Source organism: Megascapheus bottae, chromosome 28 (assembly GCF_031878675.1).
Source record: "Megascapheus bottae isolate mThoBot1 chromosome 28, mThoBot2.hap1, whole genome shotgun sequence".
NCBI classification, from domain to species: Eukaryota; Metazoa; Chordata; class Mammalia; order Rodentia; family Geomyidae; genus Megascapheus; species Megascapheus bottae.
In genome coordinates this window covers 5,049,771-5,070,484 of record NC_143536.1, presented here as the reverse complement: position 1 = coordinate 5,070,484, position 20,714 = coordinate 5,049,771, and the positions used below count along the sequence as shown (strand labels likewise).

At 62.0% G+C, this 20,714-nt stretch overlaps 1 protein-coding gene across 1 annotated transcript; it reads left to right on the top strand.

Moving 5' to 3' along the window:
• Positions 1-3,455: 3,455 nt before the first annotated feature.
• Positions 3,456-20,285, top strand: Rasal1 (RAS protein activator like 1). The gene is made up of 21 exons (XM_090320135.1): positions 3,456-3,619; positions 6,278-6,334; positions 8,288-8,401; positions 9,259-9,320; positions 10,549-10,678; positions 12,426-12,507; positions 12,600-12,731; positions 13,234-13,322; positions 13,621-13,738; positions 13,866-14,019; positions 14,287-14,351; positions 14,459-14,571; positions 15,104-15,296; positions 16,090-16,227; positions 16,501-16,645; positions 16,755-16,927; positions 17,474-17,611; positions 17,690-17,825; positions 18,320-18,440; positions 19,422-19,498; positions 19,719-20,285. Exons 1-21 carry the CDS (start codon positions 3,555-3,557, stop codon positions 19,823-19,825), a joined length of 2,409 nt encoding a protein of 802 aa, XP_090176261.1. The 5' UTR covers positions 3,456-3,554; the 3' UTR covers positions 19,826-20,285.
• The last annotated feature ends 429 nt before the right edge of the window (positions 20,286-20,714 follow it).

Below are 20,714 nucleotides of genomic sequence, written 5' to 3'. Positions count from 1 at the left end.
CCTGGCACGAATCAGACATTGTTCCTGACATTTAGGAAAGCAGACAAGCGTGTAAAACTACTGGGAACCGGGAACCGGGAACCGAGAGCAAGGTTACAGAGCAAGGCCTTCCAGGCGTGGGGAGGAGCTGCCTTCCTGCCTCTCTGGCTTTGTACTGATTAATCAGAGATACGAATGTTATGAACTTTCCTGCCTTTGACTCATGATCCTCAGATCTCAGCTTCCCGTGTAGCTGCTGAGACTACAGGTGTGAGCCACTACGCCTGGCTGGAGAACTCCCTTGTGATAGAAGGCCCTATGCTACGATGCTCTATTACATTAATTTCCTGAGCTTTGCTTCCCAGGCCCCGGTGGACTGGGGGTGGGGGGAAAGCTGTGTTGAGGCCTTCGGTGAGTACTTGCTGGGAGAAGGGATGAGCAAGGGAGGGAAAAGAGGAGAAATCCATGAGCCAAGGCAGGGTGGCATGGGCAAGGGGCACTTGAGAAAAGCCCGAGGGGTGTTGACTTCAGGACAGTCTAGGGGGAGCAGGGGCTGGGAGCTCATGCCCTCTGGGGTGCTGGGAAAATGGACCCAAACGCTGTGGGCTTGGTTAGTTTCCATGGTTTACGTTCTCCCCTGGTGGTCTAGCTCAAGTCTCCCAGATGCTGGTGGACGGGGTGCTCTCCTCCTCGAGTGCCCAGGATGGCAGATGAAAAAACAGCACTCGGTGCCCTGGGCAGCAGGCCCGGGCAGGAAGGCCAAGAGGGCTGGCAGAGTCTGGCCTGGCTATCTTTATCAGAAACCTCAGCTGGCACAAGAGTCCCTGGATTCCCAGCCTGTGATTCAGAACAGCAGGGGCTGTGCGAGGGGCCATGCCCCCCCCCTGTCCCTCCCCCTGCCCCTCCCCCCTGGCGCTCCACCCTGGCTGGGGCCCAGAGACCCTGCACTGGCGCCATGAGCACCAGACCACCAAGTGAAGCCCAATGTCAGGCACGGGTGGAATCATCTCTCTCCACTGTGGCCGGGACACCAAGTGAGCTCTTGCTGTGGGCCAGGTGTGCTAAATGGCTGACCTTCGTTTTTCCACTCACAGACTTCTTTTGCAGAGATGTAATGTCATTAGCTAGATTTTCAGAGGGGGAAACTGAGGCACTCTGGGCCAGCCTGACCGAAAATCTCTCTGCTTGTGCGTGTGTGTGTGTGTGTGTGTGTGTGTGTGTGTGTACATGCACGCATGCGCTCCAATCCTAAGTCTTGAACTCAGGGCGTGGACACTGTCCCTGAGCACTTCTTTTGGAGTCTCATAGATTTTCCTGCCTAGGGTGGCTTCCAGCCTCAATCCACAGATCTCAGCTGCCTGAGTAGCTAGGATTTACAGGCGTGAGCCACTAGTGCCTGGACTCTTGAATCCTGGCTGGCATCTCCCACACCTGAGGCTTTTCACAGTACCAGCTGGCAGGAGACACAGGGGCGCTGGCCTGCACAGAGCTGGTAAAACAAGGGCTGCGGGTTTGCCTTTCCACAGACAATCCAGTAAGCCCCTACTGTGTGCTCTCCGCTGCACTGCTGATTGCGTCCTCTAAGGATCTGTGAGGCGGGCGGCTCGCTGGGCCCGGGTCCTGGCTGGTGGCCTGGCGAGGCACAAGCCAGCTGCTGCTCCTGAACCTGCAGAACAACAGGAAGTGGCTGGCACAGGAGGAACGCAAGAGGCTGTGGTGGGGCCCTGAGGTCTGGGCAGCCTCCCTGGGGCAAAAACGTTCAGACAGAGGCCCAGGTGGGGGGGGGGCTCCGTCCACACCCAGTCTGGCAGCTGTGGTCACATGACAGCTTTCATTTTCCCCTCCAGTGTACATTGACTTTGGGGTGCTTTGGGCAAGAAGCCAAAGGAGTCTCACCAACCATTTGGGATCTCTGCTGCTCTGACCTGGGCCCCAGATCCCTCTTGGTACCTTGTAAAGTACCAAGGCTTATGGCTGTTCAGCTGGACTCAATCCCCAGATGAGGCCACTGAGGCTAAGAAGAGAATTCCAGGACTCTGAGTCCTCCTAGGCTGGCCAGGGTGGAGTCTGGGAGGGAGGAGGGAGTGGGGGGGTCAGTCCTGCCAGTCTGGGTGGTGACTGCCACCCACAGTCTGCAGGGCCCTCCCACTGGTGCCCAGTCCTGAGCCCTGGGCTGGCCTGAGAGAGTCCAGCAGGCTTGCACCCGCTCTTCTAAAAGTTCTTTAGCCAACTGACAAACCCAGAGAGAAAGAGAAATAAATGCAGGGGGGAGGGGGGACACTTTCTAGCCTGGACCAGGCCCTTCTGGACATTTAGCTCATTTAAAACTCGAAAACCTTCCAACTTAGAGCTGAAGGAGCAGAGAATAAAGAGAGATGGACCCAAGATGCAAGAGCAACCCGGAGAGTTGACAAATGAGCCACACCTCAAAGCACAATAATATTAAACACTATCTATAATGTTAATATTGAACACGGGACTAGGTGCCTGTGTTCCCTTACTGCATTGTCTGAGTTAATTCTCTCAGAACCCTGTGGGTAAGATAGGGCCTCATTCCCACTGAACAGAGGAGAAAGTCAAATCGAGACACAGAGAGGTTAGGCGACCAAAGGGACAGAGCCAGGATCAAAACCCAGGAAGGCAAACCAGTTACTAACCGTGAGACTCCAGCCCAGCTCTCTAAGGCCTCTGAACCTCAGTTTCTTTATCTGCAAGCTGGGAGCGATAGCGCATAGCGCACAGCACGATAGGAGCAGAACAAAGAGAATCCCTCACAGCGGTGCCTGGCACGGGGGGGACCCCCGGAGGACTTATCTCCACGCCTCCCCTCCTGTGCAGCGCCTGCCCTTGGTGTTCCTGCGGCCGGCTCCCATTCCCTGGGGTTCACTGGGGGACCCCGCCCTCCACCGAGCCGACGCCCCAGGAATGCAGGCGGTGCGGCAGGAAGGGGGGTAAGAAGTGCTGGAATGGGGGGTTCCCCCAGGATAAAGTGATCGCAGCCCCCAGCCAACTCAGCCAGAACCCGAGGCCACGCCCTCTCAACAGAGACCACGCCCACACCAACGAAGCCACGCCCCCTCAGCGGCCACGCCCACCCCGCTGCCAGCCTGGGCACCCCCGGGTCTCCGCCACCCTGCGCTCCAGCGCGCGTGGCTGGGGTGCCGGCAGAGGGCGCGCGAGGGGCCCGGAGGGCGGGCGGGGACCCTGCGGGAGGCGGGATCGGGGACGGCCCTGAGCCTCCCCCTCCCGCCCCCTGCCCGCCCAGTCGGCCCTCCTGGAGCTCGCGCGCCACAGCGAGGGCTGGTGGTGCCCCCGCGCGCTCTGCCCGCCTGTGCGCCCGCCGGCCTGGGGCGCAGCTCCTACCTGTGGAGCCCGGCGGGCGCCCCCTGCTCCCAGGGGCCCGATTGCTTCTCCTCCATCCGAATCCCCCCCGATCTGGCCCCTCGCGTCCGGGACAGGTGTCGCCGGGTCCCCGCGGCAGGGCGCCGGGCTCGCAGCTGGTGACATGTAGGCGCTTCAGGTCCAGCCTCGGAATCTCGGCGCCCTCTTGCCCCGAAAGTTTGGGGCCGAGCGCCATGGCCAAGAGCAGCTCGTTGAGTATCCGTGTGGTGGAGGGCCGGGCGCTGCCCGCCAAGGACGTGTGAGTGTCGGGGCGCCGGGGGGCGCGGGCTGGGAGCGAGGGGACCCGGAGGGCGGCGGCGTCGGGGCCGCCCGGGCCGTCCCCGTGGCAGATGCCCGCCCCGCTTCGGGGAGCAGGCGTCTTTGTTCCGGGGTGCTCCCCAGGGGGTCCTCCCGAGCGGGGAGGGGCTGCAGGGTCTCTAAGTGCAGGCAGGTGCTGCGGGAGGCGCTTTCTTCCGGCCTGGGAGGAGGATATGGGGCGCCCCCGCCGAGGATTCCCGAGGGCCCCGTCCAGATGGTCCCCTTCCCCCTCCGCACAAACCACGTCTAGGCTCGCAGAGTGTCACCAGGTGGCCTCCTGGGTCCTTTTGACCCAGAGCCCTGAGAACCCCCAGTCTTGTAGCTGCCAGACCCCGTGACATTTGCCTGGATGTCCAGCTGTCTGGGGAACCACTTCCCCCCCCCCACGCCCAGGCTCATCCCTGCCGCTGGTGACAGACCCGGCTGGGGTCTCTGCTCCTGGCTCTGCTCCCCAGAGCTGAGTCAGCAATTACTGACTCAGCAGGAATGGGGAGCCCGTCCTGTCCCCTCCCGCACTGGCCTGGAGCCCAGAGCGGGTTCTGAGGCGATCAGCACCCGAGACAGGTGTGGGCCACTGCGAGAATGCTGGCTGCCTGACCTTGAGCCCAACTCCTTCTGAGTCTTGGTTTCCCCACTGGGCACAGGAGGCTGGGGGCAGAGCCCCCATCCCTTTCTGGCAGCTGAGGGTAGAGGGCACGTCAGGGTTCACCTGGGCTAAGGTGAGTTGGTTGGTGGAGTCTTGGTTCAGGTTAAGGTTGGGCCTTAGCTCTGCTTGGAGGGGGGCGCTCTCTCCCTCTCCCTCTCCCTCTCTCTCCCTCCAGCCTTTGATTTCAGGAACCTTCTTACCATGGAACCCCCCCCCACACACACACACACTATGCCCTTAGGGATTTTAGCCACCCTCTTTCTCAGCAGTCACCCCCAAACAAATCTACCTGAAATAAAAGCAGAGCAACTACACCTGCTGCCAGGCTGCCCTCTTGTTGAAAATCCCCTAAGAGTGAGATTCTGAGCCTCCATCATGTCCATAACCCATGAAGCCCAGGAGGGTGGGGCCCGTCTGTCAGTCTGAGCTCTGTCCTTCCATCTATCCTTCCACTATCCTAGTGGATGGCAGGTCTGGTTCTGGGCCACTCTGGAGCCCTGCTATTTCCCCAGGCCAGGTAAGAGCCATGCCCCAGAGCAAGGATGATGAGGGGGCGTCACCCCACCCCAGCTGGGAGCCCAGCCACCCTTCCTCAGTTCCCCTAGCTGATGGCTTCTTTCTTCCAGACCATGCTGGGGATCTGAGCGGGGCGGGGGGGGGGGGGGGCGGTATCTGAACTGAGGGCAGGGGAAGTGGCTCTGGGATGGGCTGTGTTCTCTGCCCACCCCTCAGGTGGAGGGCCTGGACCCCGAACCCTGACCAGGTTCACAGCAATGCCAACCTCGGGCCAGAGGAGGCCACAGTTGATTTCAGAGTCCCTCCTACAATGGGCACGGCTGCTGGAGGCAGCTCCATTCTTCACGCAGTCTTACTGATATCTGCAGTTCACAAGTGGGGAAACTGAGGACCAGAGAGACAGTTCCCTAGGATCTGAAGGCTCACAGCTTCTTTGAACAAACCAGAGAGGGTTTGCGAAGGGGCCTCTTTCCCATGCTGCACCGGGGCAGGGGCCATGGGAAAGGCCAGGCCCGGAGAGGCCAGAGCTTCCCAGCACGCTTCGCCACCTTGGCCCCTACCTGATGGGAGCCTGATAAGGGCTTGTGCGTCAGAGCCCGGAGCAGCTGGTCCGGAGCTTGGCTCCCATGAGGGGCCGGGGGGCAGGTGGAGGGGCACTGGGCCCCCTGGGAGGGATGACCGCCAGCCCCGGGTGTGTGGGTGGACTCCCGAGCATACACCCCAAAAACTGCGCACTCAGAACCCTCTCCCGCGGACCAACTCCAGGCCAAGTGGGAGATGAAGGAGAAAGAGGGGTATAGACTGTCCCCCAAGAAGCTCAAAGCTTCATTGAGGGAGGCAGTTGGGAAATGCAGAGAAACAGGGAGTGAGATGATTTCGGGGGCTCAGGGGGTTATTTTATGTATGTATGTATGAAGAGTTTTGTCGGGCTATGTTGCCCAGGCTGGCCTCGAACTCCTGGGTCATGTGCTCCTCTGCCCTCAGTTTCTCCGAGGACTGAATGCATGGGTGGGAGCCATGGACGGGGTGGACAGGGCAGATGGAGATTTCAGTGAAGGACTTCTATTGTGAAGGGGTGGTGGACCTGGCTTTCGTTGCCCGAGAGGGCACAACATGCACATTGTTGCTTCAGTGTAGCGGTTTTCCCACTTACAGGGCAGCAAAATCGAGGCCAGGAGTTGGGAAGGGAGATGCCAGCCATCCACACTGGGGACCGGGACTCAGCCGGGCATCGAAGGGCTCTCCCTCTTCCTGGTCCTATGCCTCTGTGGCCCTTTCTCAGCAGGGAAGCCACATGCACTGTGGGGATGACATCTCCATTGCTGGTCTGACCATGTGACCCCTGCTCTGGACTCCCCTGCCTGAGCAATGAAACAGATTGGGGTCTCTCACCAGGGCTGCCCACGCCAGCCCCTCCCTGACCCCCTTACTTTGCAGGTCTGGAAGCAGTGACCCCTACTGCCTGGTCAAAGTGGATGATGAGGTGGTGGCCAGGTATGGAGTGGGGGGAGGGGGGAGGAGGGGTTCTTCCTAGACCTGGGGAAGCCAGGCAAGGAGGGTTCAGTGTGCAGTGGCGCGTGCCTGTAGTCCTGGCGTCTGGGAGCCTGGGGCAGGAAGACTGTGAATCTGAGGCCAAACCAGGCTACATAGCAAGACCTCTGCCAGCAACAACAATAACAAAAGATCTGGGGCACAGGGAGGGGCAGTGCCAACCCAGGAAACTGGGGAGACCCACAGGTAGTCACTTTGTGTCCCAGCCTCTCCGCCAGGAAGCCCATCAGGGCTGCCGGCTGCTGTCCCCTGGTAGCTCACCAACCTTCGGCTGTCCTCCCTCTCTGGTGACTCAGCTGCCACTATCTGGCCTCCCTCCACTGTTGGCCTCTCCGGGGTTGGCATCTCACGCTTGGCTGGACTGGCTGGTTCCGGGCCTGCTGGGGTGTGTGTGTGTGTGTGTGTGTGTGTGTGTGTGTGTGTGTGTTTTGTGTGCGTGAGCCTCTCCAGCTGGACCTATTTGTGAGTGTTCGGGGGAGAGGGAGGCAGAGCTGGCGTGAATGCCTGTGCCCATGTGTACACGTGTGCATGCTGGAGGGGGGGGCCACAGGGCTCCTGTGTACCAGTGTGCGCGCGCGCGTGCGTGTGTGTGTGTGTGTGTGCGTGTGTGCCCATGTATGGACCGTCCTGCATTCACATGTGAGAGCTTGTGCCTGCCTTGGTGGGTGCAGATGTGAGCCCAAGGGTGGGGTGTAGATTCTCTGCATGGTAGGCACGGGCAAGGCCACACTCCCGCCCCCACAGGCCAGAGGGAGGTGGGTGGGCAGGCGGCAGAGCCTCGGTTCCTATGGAGACGGCAAGATCCAGGATGTTCTGGCGCCAGTTCTGGTCCAGATGGTAGGGAGCCCGTGTGCGAGAAAGCTGACCTCCACCATTCCCCCCCCCCTCGCACCCCTGTGTGCAGACTGCTCCTGGCCCCTTCTGCAGATCGCTTTTCTGGGGGACCTCAGGCTGCTATCCCCCTCTCCGAGCTCTGAGGAGCTGACAGATTGGGAGCTGTGGAGAAGAGGGCCCTCTAGATAGGAAAAGGCTGGGTGGGGGAGAGGAGATGAGCAGAATCACTGAAGGTCTATCTGAAGGTGGAGCCCCTAGGCTGAGTCATAGGACACAGCCTGTGCACACATGCATGTGTGCGTGTGTGTCTGTGTGTACACCTGTGTGGTCTCCCTTGTCTACTGTGAATCTTGGAATGCTCAGGTCCCTGTTCATTTCACCCCATCCTGGCCTTTCCAGTTCCCCCCTTGTCTCTGATGCCTTCTTGTTCTTTGAACCGAAAAAAAGCAGACTCTTGCCTCAGGGCCTTTGCACATGCTGTTCCAGCCATCTGGAACACACTTGTCCTCTTTGCTGCTCCTCTTTGCCTGCTTCTCCATCAGGAAGCCCTCAGTCCTCTCCCCCTAGCTCCCTCCCACCAGCGGCACTGTGCTAACATGACCCATGGCTTCACCCGAAGACCTTGGAAGTATGGAGATGGAGTGACTGGAGCTGTGTGTGTGCCAGCCAATGTGTGCCGGTGTGGGTGTGGCTTGGTACCTCTGTGTGTCACTGTAGGGCTGGAATGTGTCATGCTGCTTGTGGGTGACTGTATGTGTTTCTAGAAGTTTCTGAGGGCACCTGGTGTATCTGCGTATGTGGGGTGTGCCTGCAGTCTCTGCCGGTCTGGAGTGTCTGGTGTGTCTCGTCTCTGTATGTGGGAATCTCCCTGTGAGTCCAGCTCCTTGGCCGTGCACTGAGGACCTGCGTGTGCACCGGGGTCTGTGTGTGTCTGTGTCTGGGCCTGGTCAGCGTCCTGAGGTTCCTGCCCTGGAAGGGGTCCGTGGGGCCCTCGAGTGGTCCAGGCCATCCCTGGGGACGCTGCCGGGGGTGGGGCGGTCCCAGCCGCTTCCCCTCTTGCAGGACAGCGACTGTGTGGCGGAGCCTGAGCCCCTTCTGGGGGGAGGAGTACACGGTGCACCTGCCGCTGGACTTCCACCATCTGGCCTTCTACGTGCTGGACCAGGACACCCTGGGGTGACTGGGCGGGGCGCCGAGGAGGCGGAGTGTGTGGTGGGAGGGGCTGGGTGAGCAAGAGGGGCAGGGCGTGCGGTGGGCGGGGCGGCGCAGGGCACCGAGGGGGCGGGGCGTGTGGTGGGAGGGGCCTGGTTAGCATGAGGGGCGGGGCGTGCGGTGGGTGGGGCCAGGTGAGCATGGAGCGCCGAGGAGGCGGAGTGTGTGGTGGGAGGGGCCGGGTGAGCAAGAGGGGCGGGGCGTGCGGTGGGTGGGGAGGGGCCTGGTGAGCATGAGGGGCGGGGCGTGCGGTGGGCGGGGCGGCGCAGAGCACCGAGGGGGCGGGGCGTGTGGTGGGAGGGGCTGGGTGAGCAAGAGGGGCGGAGCGTGCGGCATGCGGGGCCATGTGAACATGAGGGGCGGGGCGTGCGGTGGGCGGGGCGCCAAGGAGGCGGAGTGTGTGGTGGGAGGGGCTGGGTGAGCATGAGGGGCGGGGCATGCGGTGGGCGGGGCCGGGTGAGCATGAGGGACGGGGCGTGTGGTGGGCGGGGCGGTGCAGAGCACTGAGGGGGCGGGGTGTGTGGTGGGAGGGGCTGGGTGAGCATGAGGGGCGGGGCGTGCGGTGGGTGGGGCAGTGCAGAGCACCGAGGGGGCGGGATGTGTGCGGTGGGAGGGGCCGGGTGAGCAAGAGGGGCGGGGCGTGCAGTGGGCGGGGCGGCTCAGAGCACCGAGGGGCGGGGGTGTGTGCGGTGGGCGGGGCCTGGTGAGCATGAGGGGCGGGGCGTGCGGGGCTTCGGGCGGCGGTGGGAGGAGAGGGGCCGCCCCTCAGCTGAGCGCACCCCAGCTGGACGCCTCACCGGCCCCCACCCCCTGCTTTGCAGGCACGATGACATCATCGGCAAGATCTCCCTGAGCAAGGAGGCCATCACCGCCGACCCCCGAGGTGGGCCGGGGCGGGCGGCACCGGGCCTTCTGGGGACCATTAGTCCGCGTATGGGTTCAGTGCTCGAAGTCAGGGCCTGGACACGGGCCCCAGGTGCTCGCTGCAGGCAGCGCCCTGCCTGACCACAGCGCCCTGTGTGTGCTCACGCTGGAGTCTAGATACCTGTGTTACCACCACCAGGGCTGGACTGGGGAGGGAGGGAGCGGAAGGGCCTCTCCATGCAAACTTCTAACCTGCATTGCTGGCATTTCTTGGGAAGTATTTGACCCAATGTCCAGATAACACCAGAGGCTGGTGCTGCTGCGTGCTGCCGCTCATGGTAGCCTGTTTCCTTGTGTGTGTGGCGCTCACTGGTTGGGCCTGTGGGCCCAGATATCAACGTAGACCAGCCAGAAATACAAGATCCTGTCCCTAGAGTGACTCCAGCAAAAAGGGGGGTGGGTATGACTCAGCGGCAGAGCACCTGCCTAGCCTGTGCCAGGCCCTGGGTTCAAACCCCAACACTGTCCCTTCCTCAAAAAAATTAGCGAGAGCCGGGGCTGGTGGCCGACACCGGTCATCCTAGCTGCTCAGGAGGCTGAGATCTGAGGATCACGGTTCAAAGCCAGCCGGGGCACGAAAGTCCATGAGATTCTGATCTCCAATTAAAAACAAAAATTAGGGGCTGGGAGTGTGGCCTAGTGGTAGAGCGCTTGTCTAGCATGCACAAAGACTGGGGTTCGATTCCTCGGTACCACATACATGAAAAAAGCTGGAAGTGTTGCTGAGGCTCAAGTGGTAGAGCTCTAGCCTCGAGAAAGTCCACGGACAGTGCTCAAGCCCTGAGCTCAAGCCCAGGACTGGCAAAAAAAAAAAAAAAAAAAGAAAAAAAAGAGAAAAGGTAGAGAAGTTAGAAACAAAGCTGACTCCTTGCTCCAGTAGACCCTGGAAGACAAGAGAATATTATCTTCAAGACAGACCCAAGATTCTGTGGAGTAGGGCTGAGGTTTAGGGGCTGTATTTTGAGGTGACAGAGGACACACAACACACAGCTCAGAGTATGGGCCGTGGCTCCCAGGCAGACCCTTCCTGGACCATTGCCCTGTTTCTCCCCACTGACTTAATTACAGCCCGGGTATAGAGGCTGTCACACACACACACACACACACACACACACACACACACAGCCCACCCTGGTGAACTTTTAGGGCTGGTGTCTGTACTAAGCGTCTGCCCCTGTGCCCCACAGGTGTCGACAGCTGGGTCAATCTGAGCCGCGTGGACCCCGACGCCGAGGTGCAGGGGGAGGTGAGCCTGGCGGTACAGGTCCTGGAGGAGGCCAGGGGCCGCTGTCTTCGCTGCCACATCCGGCAGGCCAGGTACAGTCAGCAGGGATGGGGGTGGGGGTGGTGTGGGCACAGCCTGGGTCCCCTGTGTGCCCAGCTGCCGGACCCTGGGCACCTCGCTGTCCAGGAGGCCTCGGGACTCAAGGCCTGACACATGCTCGAATTACTAGTTGCCTGTTTAGTGGGCCAAGGAGGGGGCAAATTGTAGGCAACACCTCGTTAGTCCCTTCCTTGCCGGCCTGTGGTTCACAACAATGGGCCGGACATTGGGGGATGCACGACTCAAATGAGAGCAGGCAGATCCTCAGTTCATCCCGGTCAGTTTGTTAGTTAGCAGAACTAAGCGGCGGCCTCAGGCATCGCTGGGTCCAGGAGTTCAATCCGGAGCTCAGGAAGTGGCTCCATCTTTGGCCGTGCTGGCTTCATGCCGGGCGGCGTCGCCCCTGACAGCCCTCACGGCCCTCGTCTGGCAGCCAGCAGTGGAGCGGCCAACACCTTGCCGTCCCATGTGCTGTCCTGGGTGGAGTTTTACTTTGTCTGGGGCACCTGCCCATTTCTGGACCAATCACACTGACGGATGAGTTAGAGCTTATTGGTGGCTACAGAGGTGAGGGGAGGGATTGGCTCGTGGAGGTCACGTGGGCCAGGCGGGCAGTGTGGGTGAGGAAAACTTCCAGAGAGACAAAGGGCAAGCAAGGCCCCGGCCAGCAGCCACCAGCAGCCGTGGTCCTCTCTCCTCCCTTTCCTCAGCCCTGGTGTTCATCCCTTTCTCCCTGTCCTCCACCATCTCCCATCCTTTCCACCTCCCCTCCCCTCCAGTCCTCACTTCTGGGCCTCTGTGTGTCCAGGCAGGGGAGGATCCATTTCTAGCTTTGCTGTGTGATCCCGAAGCCCTTCCTTGCCCTCTCTGGGCCTGATAGGAGAGGACTGAACCGAGGAGGTGGAGTGACAGATTCAACGTGAGGCCCTGGGCTCCTCACTGCCCCTGCCCAGGGCCCCCTCCCCACCAAAAGGCAAAGCAGGATCCATGCCAGCCTGACAGGGGCTGAGTGCTGTTGCTTAGCAACCGTGTTGGCTCCTAGGAAACCAAAGTCTTTGGGTGCCTGGCAAAGCCGGGGGGGGGGGGGGGGGGGGGGGGGGGGGGAGCAGGCAGCCCCTCCTGGTGTGGGTGGGAGGAAGTTTCTGGATTTGAGGGGGTTTCAAGAAGCAGAATGAAGTTCTGGTGAAGGTTTTTGTGTTGCCATGACAACCCGGGTGTGGTCCACGTCTCCTACACACTCTTTGTTCCAAAGCCGGGTGTGGGGGCACAATGTTGACTGAATAACCGAGCTGAGCTCTCACACCGGCCAGGTGCTCTGTTAAGCCCCCTGCACCAGTCATCTTCTGTGACCCTTCACCCCGTGGGGTCGCTGTGATTTCCTCCACAAGGAAACTAAAGCTCAGAGTGGTCAAGTGATTTTCCCTGTGGCCCAGCCTGGGCAGAGCCAGCTGCTCCATATTTTGTCCAAGTCTGCCACCTGGGGCCTCCAGGAAAATGGAGGTTCACATTCTCCTCTCTGCTACCCCTTCTCCTGCTGGCCTGGCGGCTGCAGACCTGACCTTTCCATGCCTCGGTTTCCCCGTGTGGAGCACAGGCTGTGTGAGGAGAAGTGCCCGGAAGCTCGGACAGAGGTGCCCGGAGAGACGTATTGACTGAACCAGCTCCGTCTCTCCCCTTCGGGCCCTCTTTTTGGGGGATCTGGGTTCTCAAGGGTCCTGTGCTCCTACCCCGTCCCCCCAGGGACCTGGCCCCCCGGGACATCTCTGGCACATCGGACCCCTTTGCACGTGTGTTCTGGGGCAGCCAGAGCTCGGAGACCTCGGTGAGTGTGGATGGGGGCCCTGGTGGTGGGCGGGCCCTGTTTTCCCACCCTCCCCCATCCCCCCACACTCACACGGCTGTCACTCACCCTAGATCATCAAGAAGACCCGGTTCCCGCACTGGGATGAGGTGCTGGAGCTGCGGGCAGCGTCGGGGGCGCCCGCCCCGCTGCGCGTGGAGCTCTGGGACTGGGACATGGTGGGCAAGAATGACTTCTTGGGCATGGTAAGCCTCCGGTGCCCTCCAGTGCCCTCCAGCATGCCCCGCTGCCTCCTGGGATGGGACTGCAGGCCCAGTGCTGTCCAGCAGAGCTGCTCTGACCTGGCCTTCGTGGCGTCCCCGCCAGGCTGAGCTGCTCAGGAAGTCAAATTGGCTTTCTCAGCATCCCATGACTCAGCCCAGCACAGTCGGATGGGTTCAGGTCTCCCCAGCCCCTCCCGAAGCATGGGGGTCTCCGGCTCCCCGCCCGTAAGGCGGGCATGGCTGGGGTCTTAGAAGGAGGCAAGGCTGGAGTGCCAGGGGACGCGTGGTGGTCAGGCCGGGGAACGCAGAGGGGCATCCACTCCCGGGGCTGCCCGGACCGCGTGGGTGCAGGGCACACGCCTAATCCCACGCGGCCTTCCGGGGGTCACTCGTCTCCAAAAGCCAGATGGACGTAAGGAGGCATCGCGTGTGTGTACACGTGTGTGTGTGTGTGTCCCACGCGTGTGCATCCACGTCCCTGCAGGTGGAGTTCCCCGCCCAGGCCCTGCTGCAGAGGCCCCCCAACGGCTGGTTCCGCCTCCTCCCCTTCCCCCGTGCAGAGGAGGATGCTGGGTATGTGGCCAGGAGGGAGGGGCCGTGTGGGCCTCCTGAGCTGTGCACGCGCGTGCACACGCGCTCGCCCCCCGCGGTCCGCCCTGTCCACCTGCGTGTGCACGTGTGCTCACGTGTACACACACACACACGCACTGGACCTGTCTCCGCTCACACCTGGGGTCACACGAGTCCCGTACACGTGTGCAGCCCTGCTCACCTCTGGGCCCCATTTCTGCTCCCGTGCCCATTCGCCCCGTACCCACACCTGCGCCCTGCCCTCCCTGCGCCCCACACCCGCTCCCCGCTGTCTCTGCAGGGGCAGCCTGGGCGCCCTGCGCGTGAAGGTCCGCCTCACGGAGGACCGGGTGCTGCCCTCCGAGTGCTACCAGCCTCTGGCCGAGCTGCTCGTGGGCTCGGTGCGGGAGCCTGTGGAGGTGGGTGTGCAGGGGGGCTGGGGGGTGGGTGTGCAGGGGAGCTGGGGGGTGTGCAGGGGGGCTGGGGGGGGTGTGCGGGGCGGCTCTCGGGTGCTGGGCTCACCCCCCGCGTCCCGTCTCGGCGCAGGAGGACAGGGCCAGCCCGCTGGCGCTGCTGGAGGAGCTGGCCTCCGGGGACTGCCGTGGGGACCTGGCCACCACGCTGGTGAAGCTCTTCCTGGGCCGAGGCCTGGCCGGCGCCTTCCTGGACTACGTGACGCGGCGGGAGGTATCTCGGACGAGTGAGTGGCTCGCCCCCCGGGGGTGGGTTGCGCCCGGTGGAGGCCCCCCGGGGACAGGAAGAGGGGGCGGTGCCCCGACACATCTGCCTGGCAGAGCTCGGTGCCAGGCTGTTTTCGCTGCTCCCGGCCTAGGCCTCTGTCCTGAGTGGAGTCTGGGGGTCTCTGATCCTCGAGGCTGGAAGAAGCCGCCCCCCCCACTTTAGGTGACCGGGTTGAGCTGGGGCCAGCGGCTGTCACACCCCAGAAATACAACCCCTGTCCTCCCAGCTGACCCCAACGTCCTCTTCCGATCCAACTCGCTGGCTTCTAAATGCATGGAGCAGTTCCTGAAGGTGAGTGAGGATGGGCGCAGAACCCCCCGCCGCCGCCTGCACCCCAGACCCTGCTGGTCCTGGGGTGGGGACTGTGCCCTCAGCCGCCCCTGTGCCCCTGCCCCCAGCTCGTGGGCATGCGCTACCTGCATGAGGTGCTGGGGCCCGGTATCAGCCGGGTTTTCGAGGAGAAGAAGTACATGGAGCTGGATCCCAGCAAGATGGACCTGAGCCGTGCCAGGTGAGCTGTCCTCCTCTGGGCTAGAGCTGGGCGAGATGGCACCCGAGCAGGCCAAGCCAGGCAGGCTCTGGGCCAGGGACAAAGGACACAGCAGGAAACTCAGAAAGGGAAGAACATTGTCCACAGGCGGAAGAGAAGGCTATTGAATGTGATCTGTGATCCGTGGATCAGGAGAGGCCAAGATGGGAGGCTGGGCGTGGGGTGGGGGCTTTGTGCAAAGACTGGAAGGTGGCAAGGGACAGTGGTGTGGAGATTCGGTGGAAGGATGTTCCAGACGGGGAAACGGCAAGTGCAAAGGCCCTGAGGTCAGAACATGAGTGTCTTATCCACGCTCTAAGGCATGGAAGCAGGGCCTGTGGTGGTGACTAAGCGGGAGGGAAATGTCACCGCTTTGAGTAGGTGACATTTCAGCTGACAAGCGTGACGGTGGCCAAAGGCTGTGAAATGAGAATGTGCTCAGCAAGGAGCAAAGCCTGAGGGGAGCCAGTGGGGATCCGGGGATCGGAGATGAGGCTGGGCTGCTCTGCGGCAGGAGGATCTCCTTCAAGGGCGTGCCCTCAGAGGAGCAGGTGCGAGATACCAGCCTGGGGCTGCTGACCGGCTACCTGGGGCCCTTCATGGATGCCATTGTGGGCTCGGTGGACCGCTGCCCGCTCGCCCTGCGCCTGGTCTTCAAGCAGCTGCGGCGGCGCGTGGAAGAGCGCTTCCCCGGGGCGGGGCACGAGGTGGGCATGGAGGAGGCTGCCGGGCGGGGTGGGGAGGGGTGGGGGAGAGTCTTCCCATTGCAGGCCCACGCTGCTCTGTACACCCCAGAGCGAGCACTGCCTCCGGTGTGAATGACACCCCGGAATAGACACAGGAGTGCGCCGTCCCGGGCTCGATATAACCCAGCAGGTGTGAGGGGGGAGGGGAGCTGGCGTGGGGGGGGAGGCACCCGGGAGATCGCCCCCCACCCCCACCCCCGCAGAGGAGGGAGGTCAGGCCGTGGCTCGTAGCATAGGGCACAGAGTCCGACAGCCTAGCCAGCGCTTCTGGAACCTTCCAGGCTGGGCCTCTGTGGTGGTTTCCCTGAGGTTAAATGTGACTGGAGGCCTAGTGGAAGAGTGCTTGCCTAGCATGCATGAAGACCCGGGTTCGATTCCTTGGTACCACAGAAGAAGCCGGAAGTGGTGCTGTGGCTCAAGTAGTAGAGTGCTTGCCTTGAGCAAAAGAAGCTCAGGGACAGCGCCCAGGCTCTGAGTTCAAGCCTAGGACTGGCCTAGTGGCCTCTTGGAGCCACGGCTCCCTCCCGTGTCACATGGCTACCATGGCAGCTCCCTCACAGGCTAAACTTGATTCTGCCGTGTGGATAGCCACGCCACTCTCCAGCTGGAGAAACTGAGGCCCAGGGAAGGGAGGCCTCCCCGGCAGGCTAGCATGGCCTCATGACCTATTTCGCAGCCAGCCTCCCCGCCCTGTGGCCTCAGTTTCCCCAGGTGGGATGTAGGCCTTGGAGCCTCACCGCTGCTGCTCTGGCAGGATGTGAAGTACCTGGTCATGAGCAGCTTCCTCTTCCTGAGGTTCTTTGCCCCCGCCATCCTCACCCCGAAGTTGTTTAACCTCCGGGACCAGCATGCGGACCCCCAGACTAGCCGCTCCCTGCTGCTGCTTGCCAAGGTGCCGGTGTGGGGCGGGGCACACGTCTACATCTTAACGGTGTGCATGAGAGATGTAGGCAGACTGGCGGGGGGGTGGCGGGGGTGGGATCTAAGCACAGAGGAGAACAGAAGACAGGAACTGGGGTGCAGATCTCCCAAGGGGAAGGGACGAGCAGGTGCCAGGCTGGGTCTCCGCCCACGTGAACCCTGGGATCTGGCCCAGTGCCCGGCGTGCGGAGGCTCCCGGCCGGGGTGGTGACCCTGGTGCCGGCTTGCCCGCCCTCCTCTCCAGGCGGTGCAGAGCATCGGGAACCTGGGCCAGCAGCTGGGCCAGGGCAAGGAGCTGTGGATGGCCCCGCTGCACCCCTTCCTGCTGCAGAGCGTCACGCGTGTGCGAGACTTTCTGGACCAGCTGGTGGATGTGGATGAGGATGAGGGTGAGTTCCTGCAGCCGGGGGCCTGGGAGGCCACTTCCAGGCAGGGGACATTTGAATTAGCCCAGGGTGCCCACTGAGGCCCCCTCCACCTGGCTCTCCCTCTCCCCAGAGACCCGAGGCCCAGCTCGGGCCCTGGTCCCGCCCTCGGAGACCGTTCGAGAAGGCTACCTGCTGAAGCGGAAGGAGGAGCCCGGGGGCCTGGCCTCGCGCTTTGCCTTCAAGAAGCGCTACTTCTGGCTGAGTGCAGACAATCTGGACTACGCCAAGAGTCCCGAGGGGCAGGTGGGGCCCCGGCTGCCCGCTGGCTTCCCCAGGGGGACAAACTGAGGCCCTGGGTGGGGAGGACTCTGAGAAGCCAAACGCCCAGCCGTGGTCTGTGGCTCATGTTTGTCATCCTCGCTACTTGCTGAGATCTGAGGCTCACAGTTCAAAGCCAGCCTAGGGCAGGAAAGTCCATGAGACTCTTATTTCCAGTCAGCTATGAAGAACAAGCTGGGAGTGGCGCTGTGGCTCAAGTGATAGAGGAGCAGGGACAGCGCCCAGGCCCTGAGTTCAAGCCCCACAACTGATGAAAGAGAGAAAGGGAGAAAGAAAAAGCGGTGGGGGGAGGAAGGAAGGAAGGAAGGAAGGAAGGAAGGAAGGAAGGAAGGAAGGAGGGAAGGAAGGAAGGGAGGGAGGGAGGGAGGGAGGGAGGGAGGGAGGGAGGGAGGAAGCTAGCTCCCACCATCCCACCGTGGTGCATATTTTGGGGTGGCTTTTCCTCCCTAAGGAAGAGGAGGGGAGGGGAGAGGGAGGCACAGGGAAGTGGGTGACGCAGCCCCGTTGCAGGCGCGCACCTCCGTCGCGGTGCGGAACATCCAGGCGGTGGAGCGCGTGGACGAGGGCGCCTTCCAGCTGCCGCATGTGATGCAGGTGGTGACCCGGGACGAGGCGGGGGCCCAGAGCACCACCTACCTCCAGTGCAAGGTAAGGCCGGCCAGCGGGGGGCGCAGGGAGTTCCTTGGGGGTCCCCCCTTCCAGACTAACTGCCTTCACCCCTTGCAGAACGTGAACGACCTCAACCAGTGGCTGTCGGCCCTGCGCAAGGCCAGCGCCGCCAACCAGGACAAGCTGGCCACCTGCCACCCCGGGGCCTTTCGCGGCGGCCGCTGGACCTGCTGCCTGCAGGCCGAGCGTGCAGGTGAGCAGGGGGGAACCCTGTGGCCCAGCGGTGCCCAGCTGCCCAAGCCTGGGCCTGCCACCCCAGCTACTCAGGAGGCTGAGACCCGAGGCTCCTGGTTCAAAGCCAGCCAGGGCAGGAAAGGCCATGGGACTCCCATCTCCAGTGAACCACCAAAACACCAGAGTGGCGCTGTGGCCTGGATCCTGAGTTCAAATCCCAGAGAGGCGGGGGAATGAGAGAGAAAGTCTGGATGCTTCGTGATTGCAATCCAATGTCACAAATGGCGGCTGTGGCTTTGGGGACCCCCGGATGGCCCAGAGTGCACCGTGGGGTGAAGGCCCACAGCGCAAGTGGACACAGCACCCAAGAACGCAGTGGGCAGGGAGGCCAGGGCTGGAGGCCAACAGAGGGCAAGAGGGCTTGGCAGGGTGGAGGGGAGATTCTGAGGCTGGTGCAGGGCAGCGGGGAGGAGGGACGGGGTCTCCTGATGAGGCCCTCAACTGTCCCCTCAGCCACCGGCTGCAGCCGCACACACTCGGCGGTCACCCTGGGGGACTGGAGTGACCCCTTGAACCCCGACGCTGAGATCCAGGCCGTGTACCGTCAGCTGCTCCTGGGGCGGGACCAGCTCAGGTGGGTGATGTACGCATGCTCACACACACACACACACACACACACACACACACACACCAGCGGCCTCCGGTCACGTGATGTGTGAGGCCGGCCCTCCCCACCTCATCGCGCCTGCTCCTTCTTCAGTACTAGCTGAGCGTCCAGGGCGGCCAGGCGGGGCCCGAGGCATGCTCCCCTTCACCCCGAAGGCTGAGCTGCGTCTGGGGTCTCTCGGTGTCCCTTACTCCAGAGCTCAGTGTTGCCACCTGAGCTCCCCAGAGCCCAGGGCTCCCCTGTCACTTCCTAGTCCCAGGGTCCCTGGCTTCCAAGACAGAGGCTGTCCCAACCCACTGTCCACAGGGCTCTGCAGCCACCCAGCCTGGACCGGGTTGAGTCTGGTGATCACAATTGCAATCTTAATCTCTCAGGAGGCTGAGATCTGAGGATTAAGGTTCGAGGCCAGTCCAGGCAGACAAAACTAGTAGTTGCTTTTGTTTTTGTTGGGTCATGGGGCTTGAACTCAGGGGCGGGGTGCTGTCCCTGAACGCTCACTCAAGGCTAGTGCTCTACCACTTCAAGCCACAGTGCCACTTCCAAAGTGAAGAGACTCTCATCTCCAGCCAACCAGTGAAAAGCCAGAAGTGGAGCTCTGGCTCAAGTGGTAGCCTTGAGCAAAAAGCTCAGGGGCAGTGCCTGGGCCCTGAGTTCAAGTCCCAGGACCAACACACAAGAAAATGATAATGGGCCTCTTAGCATGACCCTAAGGGACGAGGGGCAGAGTTAGTTTTCAGTACAGAGTAACAGCCATCTTACAGCTGTGTGACCTTAGGGAGGTCACTCTACTGCTCTGTGGCCCGGTGACAGTATCAGAGCAGTTGCTGAGAGAGGAGTTCGTGTCCTGTCAGGAAGCAGGTGGTGGACTGTAATCTCAGGATGAGGATGTCTAGACAGGCTTCGGGATGGGGAGTCAGAGACCAGACTTGTTTCTCTCGTGACATCCAGGATGAAATTCCTGGAGGATCTGAACCCAGATCTAGCTCCAGAGGCCAATGCTGGGAAGGATCCGGGCACCGCTGACAGTAAGGGACGGGGAGCCCCATTCTCTCCCTAGCAGCCCTACCTACCCCCACTCCCCCAGCACAACTCACCCACTGCCTCCTGTGCCCACTGCCCACCTCCTGAATCCAAGCCTGCATTGGGGTTCTCAGGGCATCGTGTGAATCTGCAGCCTTAGGAAAGCAACTGGGTGCCTTGGGAGCCAGCTAAGACCCCCTGTGGCCTTGTCCCCCACCCTCCCAGGACCATCCCCTGAGGCCCTGGACCGGCAGAGAGCAGCCGCAGCCCACCTGCTGCAGGTGCTGGAGGACCTGGACCGAGCCCATGAGGAGTTCCTACAGCGGTCCTGAGGAATGAGGGGTCCTGCCAGGGCACAGAGGCCCAAGGCAGGGCCAGGCCTCTCTGGGTTGAAAAAGGAGCCTGACTTGTGGACCTGGAGTCTTCTCATCTCTGGACTCACCTCTATCTTTCCTCATGAAGCCAGCCTGGTCTTGAGCTGCTGGATACAGCTGTTCCTGAAATCCCAGTGGTCTTACTGTCCCAGATAGGCACCAAGTGGGCCTGGTTCTACCCATTCTCATATCTGTGACTCCTGTGGCCTCACCAATCGTCCAGTCCCCTGTCCCGGGCCAGAACCCCAATCCCCAAACCTCTGGAATTGGTTGCCTTGAAGCAGAACTGCAGTTGGGCACCGTGTGCCAAACTCAGACCCATGGAGCCTGGGAAATGTTGGGCCTGGCTCTGCCTCCACCCCCCCCCCCGCCACCCTCTGTGCCTCAGTTGACCTTGTATAAAATGAGAAGGGAGTGAGTTTGGCCCTGCGGTTTTCAAAGTGGTCTCTGGGTAGCTGTCCCTGAGGCCGCAGCTCTGTCACCTCTTAGGCTGTTTTCCAGAAGGTTCCTGGCCTCACACCTGATCATGGTAGCAGAGTTCTGAAGGAGGAGCTGCCTCTCCCGGGCTTCCCAGTGTGTGCGGAGGAGCGCAGGGCTGGGTGCGGACAGGTTAACGTACAAGGGTTGAGATCCAGATTGAGGGGTGGAGATCCATGGGGGTGGACAAAGTTGGGGAACCTGTGACTGGCAGGGTGGCCAGGCCTCCAGGCTTCACTTCTGCCTTTGGGATGGTGCTATCCCACGCGTGGCCAGCAGGGGTCGCCTGGCACCACCGGCCGCCTCCCCATCCTATCTCAGCCTCCCCTCCCAGCTTGGCCCTGGCTGCTCCTCTTCTCCCCAGGCTCCC

Coding starts and splice junctions, on each gene's coding strand:
- Rasal1 (XM_090320135.1), top strand. CDS start 3,555: ATGGCCAAGAGCAGCTCGTTGAGTATCCGTGTGGTGGAGGGCCGGGCG. Junction 12,732..13,233: donor AGAATGACTTCTTGGGCATG/GTAAGCCTCCGG, acceptor ACGTCCCTGCAG/GTGGAGTTCCCCGCCCAGGC. Junction 14,572..15,103: donor ATGGACCTGAGCCGTGCCAG/GTGAGCTGTCCT, acceptor GCTCTGCGGCAG/GAGGATCTCCTTCAAGGGCG.